At 31.7% G+C, this 15,966-nt stretch overlaps 2 protein-coding genes across 6 annotated transcripts in view; both read right to left on the bottom strand.

Annotated features, from left to right (window-relative positions):
* Window positions 1-8,401: 8,401 nt before the first annotated feature.
* LOC101900469 (signal recognition particle receptor subunit beta) lies at window positions 8,402-10,078 on the bottom strand. 2 transcript variants are annotated; one of them, XM_005177454.4, is made up of 5 exons: window positions 9,976-10,078; window positions 9,786-9,897; window positions 9,408-9,714; window positions 9,197-9,322; window positions 8,402-8,872 (listed from the first exon to the last, which is right to left on the bottom strand). In XM_005177454.4, the coding sequence occupies exons 2-5, from the start codon at window positions 9,889-9,891 to the stop codon at window positions 8,677-8,679; spliced, it is 735 nt and encodes a 244-aa protein (XP_005177511.1). In that variant the 5' UTR covers window positions 9,892-9,897; window positions 9,976-10,078; the 3' UTR covers window positions 8,402-8,676. The 2 variants fall into 2 exon arrangements, with proteins under 2 accessions (XP_005177511.1, XP_011296537.1); XM_011298235.3 differs by lacking the exon at window positions 9,976-10,078 and having other exon boundaries at window positions 9,786-9,969.
* A 1,993-nt stretch (window positions 10,079-12,071) lies between these two features.
* The window catches only part of LOC101900826 (spectrin alpha chain), a 32,395-nt gene continuing 28,500 nt past the window's right edge, over window positions 12,072-15,966 (bottom strand). For all 4 annotated transcript variants that reach the window (XM_005177456.4, XM_005177457.4, XM_005177458.4 and 1 more), the window contains 2 exons: window positions 12,703-13,303; window positions 12,072-12,636 (listed from right to left, as the gene is read on the bottom strand). In XM_005177456.4, coding sequence (XP_005177513.1) covers window positions 12,508-12,636; window positions 12,703-13,303 — 730 coding nt within the window. In that variant the 3' untranslated portion in view covers window positions 12,072-12,507. The remainder of the gene's footprint in view (window positions 12,637-12,702; window positions 13,304-15,966) is intronic.

The raw sequence follows: 15,966 nt of genomic DNA, 5'->3' as shown, positions 1-15,966 counted from the left end.
TGAAACAATTCCGGTGAATGATGTCGCTAAAATCATAAAAATATAGAACATCGGGTGGTACCGTTACATGGGGTATACGAAGACGTGGACCTGCACGGACAATTTTCTGTCATAGGTTGTAATATCCATTATGAACTTCAAATACCAAATTTGAAACAATTCCCGTGAATAATGTCGCTAATATTATCAAAATACCGAATATAGGGAAGTACCGTTATATGGGGGCTATCTGAAGACGTGGACCTATACACACAATTTTCTGTCTTAGGCTGTAGTATCAATTACGAATTTCAAATACCAAATTTGAAACGATTCCCGTGAATGATGTCGCTAAAATCATCAAAATACCGAATATCGGGAGGTACTGTTATATGGGAGCTATACGAACACGTGGACCTGCACGGACAATTTCCTGTCAAAGGCTGTAGTATTCATTACGAACTTCAAATACCAAATTTGAAACAATTCCCGTGAATAATGTCGCTAATATTACCAAAATACCGAATATAGGGAAGTACCGTTATATGGGGGCTATCTGAAGACGTGGACCTATACACACAATTTTCTGTCTTAGGCTGTAGTATCAATAACGAACTTCAAATACCAAATTTGAAACAATTCCTGTGAGTAATGTCGCTAAAATCATCAAAATACCGAATATCGGGAGGTATATGGGCTATTCCAACGGCGTGGACCTGCACAGACAATCTACTGTCATAAGCTGCAGTATTTATTACGAACTTAAAAAACCAAATTTGAAACAATTCCAGTGAATAATGTCTCTAATATTATCAAAATTCTGAATATCGGAAGGTACCGTTATATTGGGGCTATATGAAGACGTGGACCTATACACACAATTTTCTGTCTTAGGCTGTAGTATCCATTACGAACTTCAAATACAAAATTTGAAACAATTCCATTGAATAATATCTCTTAAATAACCAAAATACCGAAAATACCATTTTATAGGGGCTATACCAAAACATGGACCTACATGGCCCATTTTCAATACCAAAAGTCCTGCAGATAAAAATTGACAAAATTTTCCTCAAATATACATTTGAGGAAAATTTTATCAATCTACTTAATTTCGTTCGGAAGCTAGAGTGATTTCCACAGGCAGACAGACGGACGGACGTCGCTAAATCGACATAGATAGGGTCTAAAATGTATATTTCGAGGTGTTACAAATGGAATGACAAATTTAATATACTCTCCACAGTATGTTGGAGGCACTTGCACCTTCTTCTATTTTGATATTCTAAGAAATTAAAACGAAGGTCGTTCTGATGGAAACCGATAGGGCAAAACTTGCTAAAGGCAAATGTTCTATTGGATGCTCAATTTGAGATTTCTTAGATAGATATTTAAAGTTACGAGTTCTGCCCGTGTTTAAGAAAGGAATTATTGCTATAGAAAGAAACGTTTGTTCCAGATACGTATCCGTTTTTCCATTACATACCTCCCTCTTTCCATTACTCGTTTTCATGCGGAACTCCTTTTCCCTTACATGAAACTCTGCCTGCAGAATATATAAGTGCTACTCTAGTGCCTTCCGCCGATCCCAATACTAGTTCCATTTCCAATACTTTTTTTTTGTTCATCAACGTGTCAGAATAAAAATTGTGTTGTAAGTAATCATCTTCAATTTGTTCTCGTTTCAAACCATTATGGATGCTTCTTTTTTTTGGAGGGGGGTTTTAATTTCAATTGGCTTTTTGGTATTCTCTTCTCCCTTGAAGGGTAGACTACATTCAATATTATGGTTGTTAGCCATATAATTGATAATGATGCATGCAGCAAGGAAACGAGGTCACTTAAAGGATACAATTACAAGATTGCAAAAAAAAGGGAAAATATCGAATAAGTGCTGTTTTATTGTGTTAATTTAAGGCGTAACATATTTGCAACTGTTAATTCGTAAATACATATAGATTATGGTGTTATAAAGGTAGTGGAAGGAATAGGGTTCATACATATTGAGGCTGTACAGATGTGTTAAGGAGTATGTACTGCTAGGACAAGTTTCAGTTGGTGTCCATGAAGATGGTCTTGAAGTAAAACACTGTGAAGTCAGTAATTCCAAACGGTTCATGGGTTCTCAGAACAAATTTTTTTAAGGCCCCTCATTTATAGCCCTAACCAAACACAAAGATGGCCCAATATATTATAATGAATAATATTGTGATTACAATTTTAGAGATAGATCCCTGATTTCACACAGAATTCACTACCTAAAGTTGACGATCTATGAAATATTCAAAACAAATGCATCACTTATCAAAGGCAAGTGAACACAACTCGGGACTGATGGTAAGACAACATTTCGCCGACCTATGTGCAAATTGGGTGGTTCTATAACGAACGTAGTTAAGCCAACACAAATTTTAACATGTAATAAATAAAAAAGAAGCTAACAGTACAATGGGTTAACCGACTGGATTTGGATTAAAATTGTCATATCCATTATTTATACTTCAAATAAATCCTCTCAGGATAACTACAAAAAGTTCTAACGTAAACATGGCATAAGTTGTATGGGGGTATGCGATATCGTGGACCTATATAGATAGGGGGTAAAGTATTCAGAAAGGGGTAAAGTATTTAGAAAGAACTCCTTGTCCTTCAGACAATTCCATCGAATATTGTGGCTAAAATCAACAAAATACTAAATATCGGGAGGTGCCGTTATATGGTGGCTATAAGAAGACATGGAACTGGAATTTTCAATAATAGATGGTAGTACCTATTAGGAAATTCATATACGCAATTTAAAACAATTCCGATTAAAATTTTCGATAAAATAATCAAAATACCGAACATCGGGAGGAATCGTTTTATAGGGTTAAGTATCCATTGCAAACTTCATATAAGAAATTTTAAACAAATCCGATGAATACTGTCGTTAAAATCAACGAAATGCTGAATATTGGGGGGAACCGTTGTATGGGGGCAATACGATATCCTGGACCGACATAGCCCATCTTCGAACTTGAACTGCCTGCAGACAAAAGACTGATCTGTGCAAAATGTTAGCTTCATATCTTAATTCGTTTTGACTCTGGCGTGATTATAATAGACGGACGGACCTCATGTGCAGAATTTCAAACAATTCAATATAAAAATGTGACTTCAATCATCAAAATACCGAATATCGTGAGGTATCGTTATATGGGGACTATGCCATATCCCGATAGAGCCCCTCTTCGAACTTGACCTGGCTGCAGGCCTAAGACTGATCTGTGTAGAATTTTAGTTTCCCATCTTCATTCGCTTCGACTGTAGCGTGAGTACATAGACCGCCCGCCGACAGGGCTAAATCGTCTTAGAACTTGTTTATCAGTCATGACATCTTATGTTGGTGGAAATATTGCATTGGGCTAAGGTTGTTATTCTAATGTTTGGCAGAGGAAGAAGATTTAACATGTTATGAGCATTTCAATTGATTGAAATGTATACCCTTTTTTCAATAGATAACAGAAGAATAGTCCAGTCGTTAATTGGTTTCCTTCACAATTCACGACCCTTTGATTTAATTACTTAAATATGCAGACGGGCGAATGCACTTGAACAAATCAAACCTCGAACATTGAAATAATAAAGCAATTGCTCCCTCTTTAAGTACTAAATTAAACTGAAGGCGTATTTGTTTATTAGGTTGGCAACTCAAATCAAAATATGGTGTTTGACTTTGATGAGCTGTTCAACAATTCGCATTGCCAACCATATGTTTTATTGGTGATTAAATTGGCAAGGATTTTAATTATTGTAATGCCGTTTTTATTTTATGATTTGTATACCTTCCACCATACTATGGAATCTGTCAGTGTGTCTGTCTGTTATAATGACAATCTTTCGAACGAATTCAGAAAGAAAGCTAAAATTTTGCACTCATGTGTATTTTGCCAGTAGACAGGTTAAGTTCGTAAATGGGTCATGTCGATCCACGTATCCCAATATTCAGTATTTTGATAATTGTAGCGACATTTTTTACCCGAATTGTTTCAAATTTCGTATTTTAAGTTCGTAATGGATCCACGTATTCGTACTCTCCCATATAACGATACCTCCCGATATTTGGTATTTTGATATTTTTTTTTATTGAAATTAATTTTTTACCCACAATTTTTACTGAAATGGTTTCCAATTTATGATTCTAAGTTTGGAATAGGTACTACATCCTTTGACAAAATTACTGATACGTACATATAGTCTCCATATAATGGCTCTCATTTAAGCGACGAATTTTTTTTAAATTTCTTGTTCCTTCCAAATGGTGGAGGGTAAAGTTTGGCCTGACCGAAACACTTTCACTCCGATTAAGGGAGAATTTTTTTAGTTATCGATAACAAAAATGAAAAAGTTGAAATCAAAAGAGACTTTTGGTAAAAAATTAAAAATGTGGAATATGAAATAAAAATTATTGGATATGTGCTGCTACTTTGAAGATTCTGATAAGTAAAGGAATAGAGTTTTTGACATACTCTATTCAAGCTCTAACATACACGAAGGGGTTCATTGCAAAATTAGCAGTGAGTAATGAGAAAATGATTTCGGATATTTCTAATTCAGTTAAAATCAAATTACTTTTTTGTATTGTTTAAAAAAAAATAAAAAAATTTTACAACATAAGGTGTAACACACATATAAAAACAATATTTTTAATTGAATTTTAATTAGTAGCTTTGTATTTTAATTAGCAGTCATATTTTCCAAATTAAAGCAAAATGTACTAACCTTCAATTAATATCCATTGTCTTTCAAGGCGGCAGCTAAAATAACACTCTGGCACTAGATTTTATTCACTTTATTATTGATATTTTTACTTTTAATTAATTTTTACTTATATTTGATTTACACTTTTGCACTAGATTTTATTTATTTTATTTACTTATTAAATACTTTACTCATTTTTTTACTATTTTTTATTCACTTTATTATTGACTTCTTACTTTTAATAAATTTTTACTTATTACACTGGATTTCATTTGGACTTTTTTAATCTACTTATTAAATGATTTACTTATTTTTTATTCACTTTATTATTGATTTTTTTTTACTTTTAATTAAATTTTACTTATATTTGATTTACGCTTTTACAATAGATTTTATTTGGATTTTTTTATTATATTTACTTATTAAATAATTTACTTATTTTTACTATTTTTTATTCACTTTATTATTGACTTCTTACTTTTAATTATTTTTTTACTTATACTTTCACACTAGATTTTATTTGGATTTTTTTATCTACTTATTAAATGATTTTCTTATTTTTTATTCACTTTATTATTGACATTTTTACTTTTAATTCAATTTTACTTATATTTGATTTACGCTTTTACATTAGATTTTATTTGAATTTTTTTTATCACTTATTGAATAGTTTACTAATTTTTTTTTTTTTTTTGTACAAAGAAGGCAAACATCTTTTTTTTTCAATTTTTTTCTTAAAAAAGTACGTTTCTTAATGTCTTCTACATAATATTGCACATTTTTGCTTATGCTTTTTGGCGCCTTTTTGTAAAGCAAATATATTTATTTTTTAGAAAAACTCACTGTTTTTTTTTATTAGCGTATTCTTCTAATTGAACATAATTATTTTTTATTATTTTATTATTATTATTCTACTTTTTTTTTTTAAAAAAAACTCACTATTATTTATTAATATATTCTTCTAATTGGAAACAATTTTTTTTATTTGAATTACATTTAATTTTTAATTTTTTTAAAGAATTAAAAGCATATTTAACACAATTTCACTGCTCGAACAAATTTTTGCAATTTTTACATTTATTTGATTTTATTAATGTCAAAAACTTGGCTTCCTTTTAACACCCGACTGTTGCAAAACAAATCAAACGGGTGTCTCCCAATTGCAAATTGATAGATCAGCCATTACGGATAGTTTTTTTTTTTTTTTTTTTTTTTTTTTTTTTTTTGTTGCATTTGTGCTCTTGTCAGCCTTTTTGTATTTTAATACAACAGTTTATTTAAGCTTTATAATGTTCTATTGTTTTATTCCCTTCTCTCTCACTCACAATCATAAAGGTCTCAACAACTCCAATTGCTCAATTGAGAAATAGAGAGACTTGTCATTTGCAAGAAATTTTTTTTCACAACGCCGATGTCTCTTTTTGCACACATATTTTAGATCATCTTTTTTAATTGTTTATACTTTGTTTTTAACTATTTCCTTCACACATTATTTTTGCTGGGATGCTATAATAGTTTTTATTCACTTTTCTTTTCCGAAATACTTAATTATTTGCATTAAATTCAATGAAAGAACGGATTAGATAAATTTTGCGCGTTTTTCCGGTAAGACATTTTATCTGACTGAAGTTTGTCGCACATCCAGGAAATAGGATTGCCAAGGTTTGACATAGAAAAGGAGTTGTCGTTCGAATGCATAATGACTGGGGACAATATGAAATTGCCATATAACCAATTATTTTAAAAAATGGCAACTTTTAAAAGAATAAGTTCTGGGAGAGCTGGAGAAAATCACAATTTAATTTTTATTGACATATTTTTCTCTTTTTTATTAATTTAAATTATTTTTTTCGAAAAAATTAAAAATTTGTATTTCTTTTAGAAATTTAGAATTTAAAGCACATTTTAAACAATTTCACTTTTTGTATAAATTTTTACGATATTTACATTTATTTTATTTTTATTAATTCACAAACAAATGGTTTCCTTTTAACAGCCGTCTATAGCAACAACAACAACAAATCAAATAATTACATCCCAATTAGAAATTGATAGATCAGTCATTCACGAGTAGTTGCTGTTGCATTTGTTCTCTTGCGTTTCTCTTAAATTCGCATAGTCATATTGAGAAATAGAGAGACCAGGCATTTGCATGTAGTTTTGTTCACAACGCCGGTGTCCCTTTTTGCCCATTCATTGTAAAGCATTTTTTCAATGGTTTTTGGTTTATTTATTACTATTTCTTTCACTCATTATTTTTGCTGGGATGCTATTATAGTTTTTATTCACTTTTCTAATCGAAATTCTTAATTATTTGCACTAAATTCAATGAAAGAACGGATTCGATAAAATTTTGCGCGTTTTCCCGGTATGACATTTTATCTGACTGAAGTTTGTCGCACATCCAGGAAATAGGATTGCCATCGTTTAATATAGAAAAGGAGTTGTCGTAGGAATGGATAATGACTGGGGACAACATTGGATTCCCATATAAGTGGAGGCCTGGTGAAAATCGCAATTTATTTTTAATTGACACATATTTTTCTAATTGGACACAATTGTTTAATGCTATTCACCTCTTTAATTTAAATTAATTTTTTGAAAAAAAATATTATTTGTATTAGAATTTTAGAAACCAAAGCACATTTTAAACAATTTCACTTTTCGTATAAATTTTCACGATATTTACAGTTATTTTATTTTTATTATGCACAAACAAATGATTTCGTTTTAACAACCGACTATTGCAACAACAATTCATATAATTACATCCCAATTAGATATTGATGGATCAGTCATTCACGAGTATTTGTTGTTGTGTTTGTTCTCTTGTATTTCTCTTCAAATCGCATAGTCATATTGAGAAATAGAGAGACCAGGCATTTGCATGTAGTTTTCTTCACAACGCCGGTGTCCCTTTTTGCCCATTCATTGTAAAGCATTTTTTCAATGGTTTTTGGTTTATTTATTACTATTTCCTTCACAAATTTTAATTGTTGGGATGCTATAATAGTTTTTATTCACCTTTCTGTCCGAAATTCTTAATTATTTCCACAAAATTCAATGAAAGAACGGATAAGATAAATTTTTGCGCGTTTTCCCGGTATGACATTTTATCTGACTGAAGTTTGTCGCACATCCAGGAAATAGGATTGCCATCGTTTGACATAGAAAAGGAGTTGTCGTATGAATGGATAATGACTGGGGACATTATGTGGTTGTCATAACCAATAATTTTTAATAAAAAAAAACATATTTTTAATTGCACAATTAATTTTTGGAGAGCTGGAGGGAATCACCAAAATCAGAGACATATTGAGAAACCAATAATTTGCACATTTTTGCATTTACATTGGCAGAGTTTTTCCAATTGTTTTTAGTTTATTTACAACTATTGATTTAAAAAAAATTTATTTTTAAGATACTGTATTAATATATTTTTACTTTTCTTATTGGAATTCGTAATTATTTTCATTTAATTTAATGAATTACATGTTAATACGTAGAAGTTGTCCCATCTAGGAAATAGGGTTACCAAAGTTGATATAATTTATTATCAAAATATACGACGACTAAATAAACTAATAAAAATAATAAATTACCTAATGGTAACCGGAAACCAAATCGATTCCGATTAACATGATACGTCTCACTGTATTTATTTCATTAAAAATAGCAACGATTTTTGTTTTTAAAAAAATTCCTTAATTTTATTTAACAAAAAATGTGTTTCCTTTTAGTTACAAGATTTTCGAAATAATTTAACAAATACATGCTAAACACAACACATGGATATTACCCTAGAAACCTAAAGAAAACATAATCTATAATCGGGATTGTTACTTAATTATAGTATATAAAAAAAAACACAAAATGCTATCCCCCCTTTAACTGGGAGATTTCAAAGTGATTGGGTGAGTGGGAAAGGAAAACAAAAAAAAATGCTAATCGACTAGTCTACAAAAGCTTTTCAATCCATTCCTTTAAGTCACTGAATTCCCCATCCTTGGCGGAACCTTGATAGAATTGTATGTTCTGTTGCAGATGGGACCATTCGACATCTTTGCCTGGTTTACCCAAATACACGGGTTTGCTGGATTCATCATCGGAGGTGGATTGCAACTTACGACTGCGTGTATCACGTACCAAATTTCTGTGAAGAAACAAGGAGGAAATTAAAAATAAATGTAATAATATAAGAATAATGGATAAATGTTTCGTGTTTTTAAATAAATCGAGCCACAAGCTGCTATTTTTCATAAAAAGCGATTGAATTTTGTCTTGAATTGTCTATTTTTTTAAGTAAACAGAGTTACTTAAAAAAAACAAACAATTCAAAACAAAAGTCGATTTCATAATTGAAAAAATAGTGGTAGTAACTCATTCGATTTCGTTTTTTGTTTTCAATAAAACAATCATTTTTTACAAAAATATGTATTCAATTGAATTTGTTTTTGAAAATTGTATTTTTACTTACAATTCCTTTTCCAAGGAAGATTTGATAACTTCCACACTCTTGGCGGTGGTCGAATCTTGTTTATTGCAAAACACACAAATTCTGCAGGACGCTGTGGCAGCATCGGTAAGTATGGAATACAAAGCACTATAAGAAAAAAAACATAAAAACAAAAACATGTTTAATAAAATCACAACAATGCATTGTTGTTGTTGTTCTTCGTCTAACTTACTCGGCCACATCACGTATTTCTTTTTGTACTGTCACTGAATCCACAACAAAAGCAATACCCTTCGCCGTGCGTTTGTACTTTTCGAAACTCTTGTCGCGCACTCTATAATGCCCAGGAATATCAATTAGCCTACAGCTTAGATTGCCCTTTTTATAGGTGTCCACATTTTCCGACATTGAAGTGAAAGTCTCGGGGAATTTATTGTATAGAACTTGCATAAATAATGCACTTTTGCCTGCCTCACTGATGCCCGTCAATAGAATGTCTCGTCTGGCGGATGATTTTTTGCGCAAAATTACAAACAATGCTAATGGTGGAGTAATAAAAGGAAAGTTTATTTATAAACATTTCATCAAGATGTGTTTCTTCATGACTTACCAACAGCAATGAAACCCACAATCAAAGCCACCAAAATCGGTGTCATATTTAATTCTGTCAATTTTATGGGTTCTCCCCGATGTGTGGCCCTCTGTGCCTTATCCATGGTGTGCTATTTGTTTAAAAACGAGGTTTTACCTAATATTTTTTGCAAGAAAACAAACTATTTCGAAGATGCATTCCCACTTACGTTTTATATTGGCAATGTACTATGAAGAACAAGCATTTGACAATTTAACGTCATCAATTGTTGGTCGGTTACTTTGGCATTGGGTAATCACATGGCATGCGTTTGACATTAGAAGAGTTGCCAGATTTACGTGGATTTTGGTATGTGGGATAAGTTCAAAAGAGAGTACTGTCGATAGCGAAGTGTAAAAATCTTGGTGGAAATGAGAATAATGGTGCAAAGAATGTCAAAATGGCTAGGAAAAAGAGAAGAGAAACAAAAACATATTTGAAATAAGATAAAGAATGTAAAAGTTGTATGGTAGTTTTAGATAAGAAAGAATTTAATACTGCCTAAGGGAAAATCAAAATCAATGGGGAAATTAAATGTTATTGGAGAAAAAGGATTCATAATCACATATGTAATTAGAAATCAGAGATTTAGCATAAATTATACATAGACTGGGACAAAGTTTAAAATAGAAAAGGAGTAGTAGTAGGAATGGGTAATAACTGGGAAAAATATGTGAAATTTGAAGAGAATATGATGTTTATTTCGCGTTTTATGATCGTTTTGGTTATTCAAATTTGCCACCCTTTGTGGGGAGGTACCAGAAGGAGTGGGCCGATATATCCCATCTTCACAACAGATCTTCTGTTAGTAGAAAAAATGGGATGTGTAAAATATGAACAGAACCGGATGCTTATTTTCGGATTTTATGATCGTTTGGTTATTGAAAACTTTGACCCTTTGTGGAATCCGATCTCTACCATCTTTATAACACATCTTGTGTTGATGGAAATATTGAGCTGCGCCGAGTCTGAATGGAATCAGATTTTAATTTCGCGTCTTATGAGCTTCATAGACATTCAAAAATTTTACCCTCTGTTGGGGAGGTACCAAAAGGAGTAGACCGATGTATCTCATCTTCGCACCGGACCTTGTGTTAGTAGAAATAATGGGACGTGTGTAATATGAAGAGAACCGGATGCTTATTTTGGACTTTATGACCGTTTTGGTTATTCAAAACTTTGACCCTTTGTGTGGGGGGTACCAGAAGGAATGGTCCGATCTCTATTATCTTTATAACAGATCTTGTGTTAACGGAAGTATTGAGATGTGTCAAATCTGAATGGAATCGGATGTTAATTCCGTGTTTTATGAGCTCCATAAATATTCAAAATTTTGACCTTTTGTGGGGAAGGTACCGGAAGGAGTGGGCCGATATATCCCATCTTCATAACAGATCTTGTGTGGATAGAAATATTGAGCTGTACCAAGTCTGAATGGAATCGGATGTCAATTCCTCGCTTTAGGAGCTTCACGGAAACTCAAAATTTTGACCCTTTGTGGGGGAGGTACCAGAAGGAGGGGACCGATATATTCCATCTTCACACCAGATCCTGGGGCTATAAAAATATTGTGATTTGTGTAATTTGGATATAATCGGATACTTACATCACTAGCTGTCACAATAACGACAGTTAACACAGCTGGTAGGACAACGAACTGTCAAACCAATTTTGAAATTGAAAATGTTGAATGAAAAATTATTTAAATTTGCAAAAATTGTTGAAAAATTCATATTATAATAACCTCCGATTAGCGTCGTATAATAAAACATATAAAAATCTACTTATATTTGAAGAAAGTTTTTAAAAATTTTGACATATCAATGTTCCCAAGCTCTACCATGGTGCAGACGCTGGATTTTTAGTTCTGATATTTTAAAATCTGAATCAAATTATGCAGGCTTGGGCCTGCTGTTTGCCATTGCATGATTTTTGCACCTATAGGTGGAAGTTCAAGAAGAAATTCACTCAAAAACTGATTCTATATAGAACATCAAAAAATCTGAATCCATACCCCTTCTGTTTTCTTTTGTGTGTTGCAAAAAAATTATGTCATAAAAATGGAATCTCTAAAATCCTGCCAAAATTTGGATTCTTTTTCTGTGAATTCCTCAAATCAATGAAATTACACGACCTTCATCTTCAAAAACCACACCGTCAAGAAAACCATATGCACATTATTATTATTATATATTGGAATAGTTTTATTTGAAATAAATAACACATATATCCTTTTTAAAGACATATTGTCAAGTAGTTTTCTGATTTTCTGTTATATATTCTTAGGCAAATTTTGAATGCTGTCTCTTGGTTTAATTAATGATAATTGCAATTGATAGCAAGTAGTAGTAGTAGAATACGATTCTTATTACGGAAGATTATGCATGCGATCATTCAGAGAGTTTTAAAAAAAGTAAACATTGAATAGATATTTATCATCATAAGAAAAAACATGTAATACTAGAGATATGATTTTCATAATTGAATGATTTTGCTTCGATCGGTTCATTATCTAAGCTGGTAAAAATTTCTATGCGCATTGCCTGTGTGGTGGGGATTACAATAAATAAAATGGTGCTTGTTTTTTGTAAGAGCATAAATTAAATATAAGCCATATATATTTTTTAATATTGATTGGTTGGGTTTTTTAAGTGAAATTATAAGATAAATTGTATGTAGAAAAAAATATATAAAAGCAAATTTAATTTTGGAAAAGAGTTCGTGTGAACTCAACATAGTCTAAAGCATCTTTAATGGGTTGTCCAGAGCGGGGTTCGATATATGGTTTCATTCGTTGCACACAATAGTCCGCCATGTCCTTGGTAAGATTCTGTAAAAAAATAAAGTGAATGATTTTTATTTCCATTTGTTTCACATTTTTTTTTATAAAACTTACGCAATATAATTCTTCCTTGGTAACATAGGGACGATCGGAGGCAGTAATGGCGCGGAAAGCATTTTCGATTTCTTCGTAGGATTGCACATTCTCGGTTTCCTTGGAAATCATAAATGCAATATACTCCTGCAGTGAAACATAGCCATCGCGGTTGGGATCGACAATATCAAGTATGGCCTCAAACTCGGGATCGGGTTGTCCCTCCTCAACCATGGGCAGATCATAGCCGAGAGCACGTAAGCAGGATTTGAATTCTTGTTGATTTAATTTGCCGCTCTTATCCTTGTCGAAATGTTTGAACATCATGGAGAATTCCTTGAGGGAATCTTCCGAGACACCCGAATGATTGCGTGCCTGGATTTGTTGTTCCAAATTGTGTTGCATTCTCATCGACAGTTGATCCAGCTGATCCCATTGTTGGGCCAAACCGACCGTTGAATGTTCCGTATAGCGATTGTCCAAGATCAAATGTTCTTCGAGTAGGGCGCCAAGTTCTTCGATTTTCTTTAGATCAACACGACGGGCACGTACCTCTGTGGCTTTGACGCGAAGTGCTTCCAGTTGTTGTTCCAAAGAACCGGAACCTTCCATCATCGATGTTCTGTATGAAGATAAAAGAAAATATTTTAGTATTTTTGTTTTGAATGCGAGCGGTTTTGATTGTCAGTGTTGCTTTTTTGTGCTTGGGTTAATATGTTTGGCAGGGTTATATATAGGCTTTTAATATTTATATATTTATAGTAAAAATTATTCTTTCTATAATACATATTTATATAGTGGGTCATCATATATCATTTCTAAAACTACAAAATGTTAAACATCGTATAATTCAATATTTTTATTAATGTGCCACATTTTTGTAAATCCTTTTTCTAACTTGGAAAAAAAAAACATGACGGTTCCAGGGAGATAATAAATTAGGGAAATAACTTTAATAAGGTATTATCTGTAAGTTGTGCAAATGATTATAACTTTGCTCCGAACCTGCTACATTAAAGATTATATGCAATACAAATTATTGAGATTAATTTTGGTCTACCTTTTTTTTGTGGATTATACTTTGGTAGTCGTTTTTTTGTGAAAGGAAAAAATCCAGCAGGTTATGAAAGTAGGGTAGTTTCATAACAGTATTTTGGAAGAGATTAGGAAAAGATCCACCTCTTCGACACTATTGGAAATTTTCGGATTAAGATTCCCTGGAATCCATCCGTTTTGTCCATATAGTGCCTTAAGCAATATTATAGATAACAATACGAGGATTTTTTTGGACTTTTTTCAAATTCAAAATAAAAACCAGTTGGGAAAAGTCCAAAGTGATGTACTTGCTTCTAGACTGAATTCGGTCCGATGTGCCAAAATTCAGGTCATTTGGACTGATATTGGCCATTTGATGCACAATTAACCAGAAATCGGTTGAAGATATATATGGGAGCTATATCTAAATTTTAACCGATTCTCACCAATTTAAATAAGGTTCGTCCTTGGGCCAAACAAATATTGTTTGGAAAAGTTCATCTCAATCGGATTACAAAATTACATGGACCGACAGACGGACGGACGGACTGACATGCATAAATCGACTCAGAAAGTGATTCCATGAAGATCCTCAAAAGTAACTATGGGTCCATCTCGCTTCCTTCCTTCCTTCCACGTTACAAACAAATGTCCAAAGACATAATACCCTTATCACTATGTGTGTGGAGTATAAAAACTCCCTTTAAACGTGGTCATAGCCAATTAAAATATGCTACACATTTTTTCGTCATAAATTTCGACTATGGGTTCCAGAAGACATCAAAAGTATAAATCTAACCTAAACGCCTGGAGTTTATATAATTTAAAAAAAATAGGGTTAATGCCGTACTTTATGTGAGTTTGTGCAAAAACTCCTAGAAGGAATCATTTTAGAAGGATAATGTCAAAGGCAAAATTATTCTGCATAAAATTTCACTTGAAGTCGCCGAAGAAAAGAAATACTTATTTCTATTATATACCCAGAACAAACAAAACAAAAATACTTGCATCAATGTTGCCAAAAAATGCAAAAATTTCTTGATACATTTTTCCTTGGACTTACTTTGAGTTGATCCATGAAAATATCATAAAACTTCGTTTTCGGCAAAATGTGTCAAAAGAAGAAATATTCTACACAAAATTAAACTGTAAGTCTCAGAATAAATCATTTATCTAGGTTTAATAGTTTTCAGGAAAATTAAATTCGAAATTTATATATTACAAGTGAAAATTATGTGTTTACGTTTTTTACTGCTATTTTGACATGTTTCCATTTTAAGGTAAAATCTCCCTTAATACTTCATTTTTTGGGCAAGGTGTAAAACAAAGAAATGTTCTAGATTAAATTTTAATGGGAGTCTCTGAACAAAAGAAATTTGTATTTTCAATATGTACCATAAAAAATAGCATCAAAATTTATATATTACAAGTGAAAATTATGTGTTTACGTTGTTTTTTCTGCTAAATTGTCATGTTTCCATTTTAAGGTTAAATCTCCCTTTATTCTTAATTTTTTAGGGAAAATGTTAAAAAAAGAAATGTTCTATATAAAATTTCAATGGGAGTCATTGAACAAAAGAAATTTGTATTTTCAATATGTACCACAAAAAAATATCACCAAACTTTATATATTTCAAGTGAAAATTATGTGTTGACGTTGTTTTTTACTGCTAATTTAACATGGTTGCCTTTTAAGGCCAAATCTCCCTTAATACTTTATTTTTTCGGCAAGGTGTCAAAGGAAGAAATGTTCTAGATCAAATTTCAATGGAAGTCTTTGGACAAAAGAAATTTGTATTTATAATAAGTACCATAAAAAATATCATAAAAATTTGTATATTACAAGTAAATGTATTTACGTTTTTTACTGCTAGTTTGACACGTTTCATTTTAAGGCCAAATCTCCTTTAATACTTCAATTTTTGGTCAAGGTGTCAAAGGAAGAAATGTTCTAGATCAAATTTCAATGGGAGTCTTTGAACAAAAGAAATTTTTATTCTTAAAATATACCATAAAAATATCATCAACTTTGGTTTATTAAAAATCTTTTTTCATTTTCCACAATTTAAGCACTTTTTTCCGAGTGCACTGCAGATTTTCTTATAATATCCAAAATCCAGTCTGGGTTATGGAAAGTTTCAGGTCGACATGTCAAACTTTATAAAGGCCTTTTTATAGCCTTGACCATATAAAAGGAAATCAATTAATGTTTTTCTTTTTATTCGACCTTTTTATATTAAAACAAATGTT

Source organism: Musca domestica, unplaced genomic scaffold (genome assembly GCF_030504385.1).
Source record: "Musca domestica strain aabys unplaced genomic scaffold, Musca_domestica.polishedcontigs.V.1.1 15, whole genome shotgun sequence".
Classification (NCBI taxonomy): Eukaryota; Metazoa; Arthropoda; class Insecta; order Diptera; family Muscidae; genus Musca; species Musca domestica.
Note: the sequence above shows the minus strand (reverse complement) of the source record. Positions and strands in the feature narration are given on the sequence as shown.

Excerpts from the sequence above, each read along its gene's own strand:
- LOC101900469 (XM_005177454.4), bottom strand. The coding sequence starts at position 9,891 with ATGGATAAGGCACAGAGGGCCACACATCGGGGAGAACCCATAAAATTG. Across the intron at positions 9,323-9,407 it reads GAAATACGTGATGTGGCCGA|TGCTTTGTATTCCATACTTA; the intron begins GTAAGTTAGACG and ends TTTTTCTTATAG. Across the intron at positions 8,873-9,196 it reads TCTTCCTTGGAAAAGGAATT|AAATTTGGTACGTGATACAC; the intron begins GTAAGTAAAAAT and ends GTTTCTTCACAG.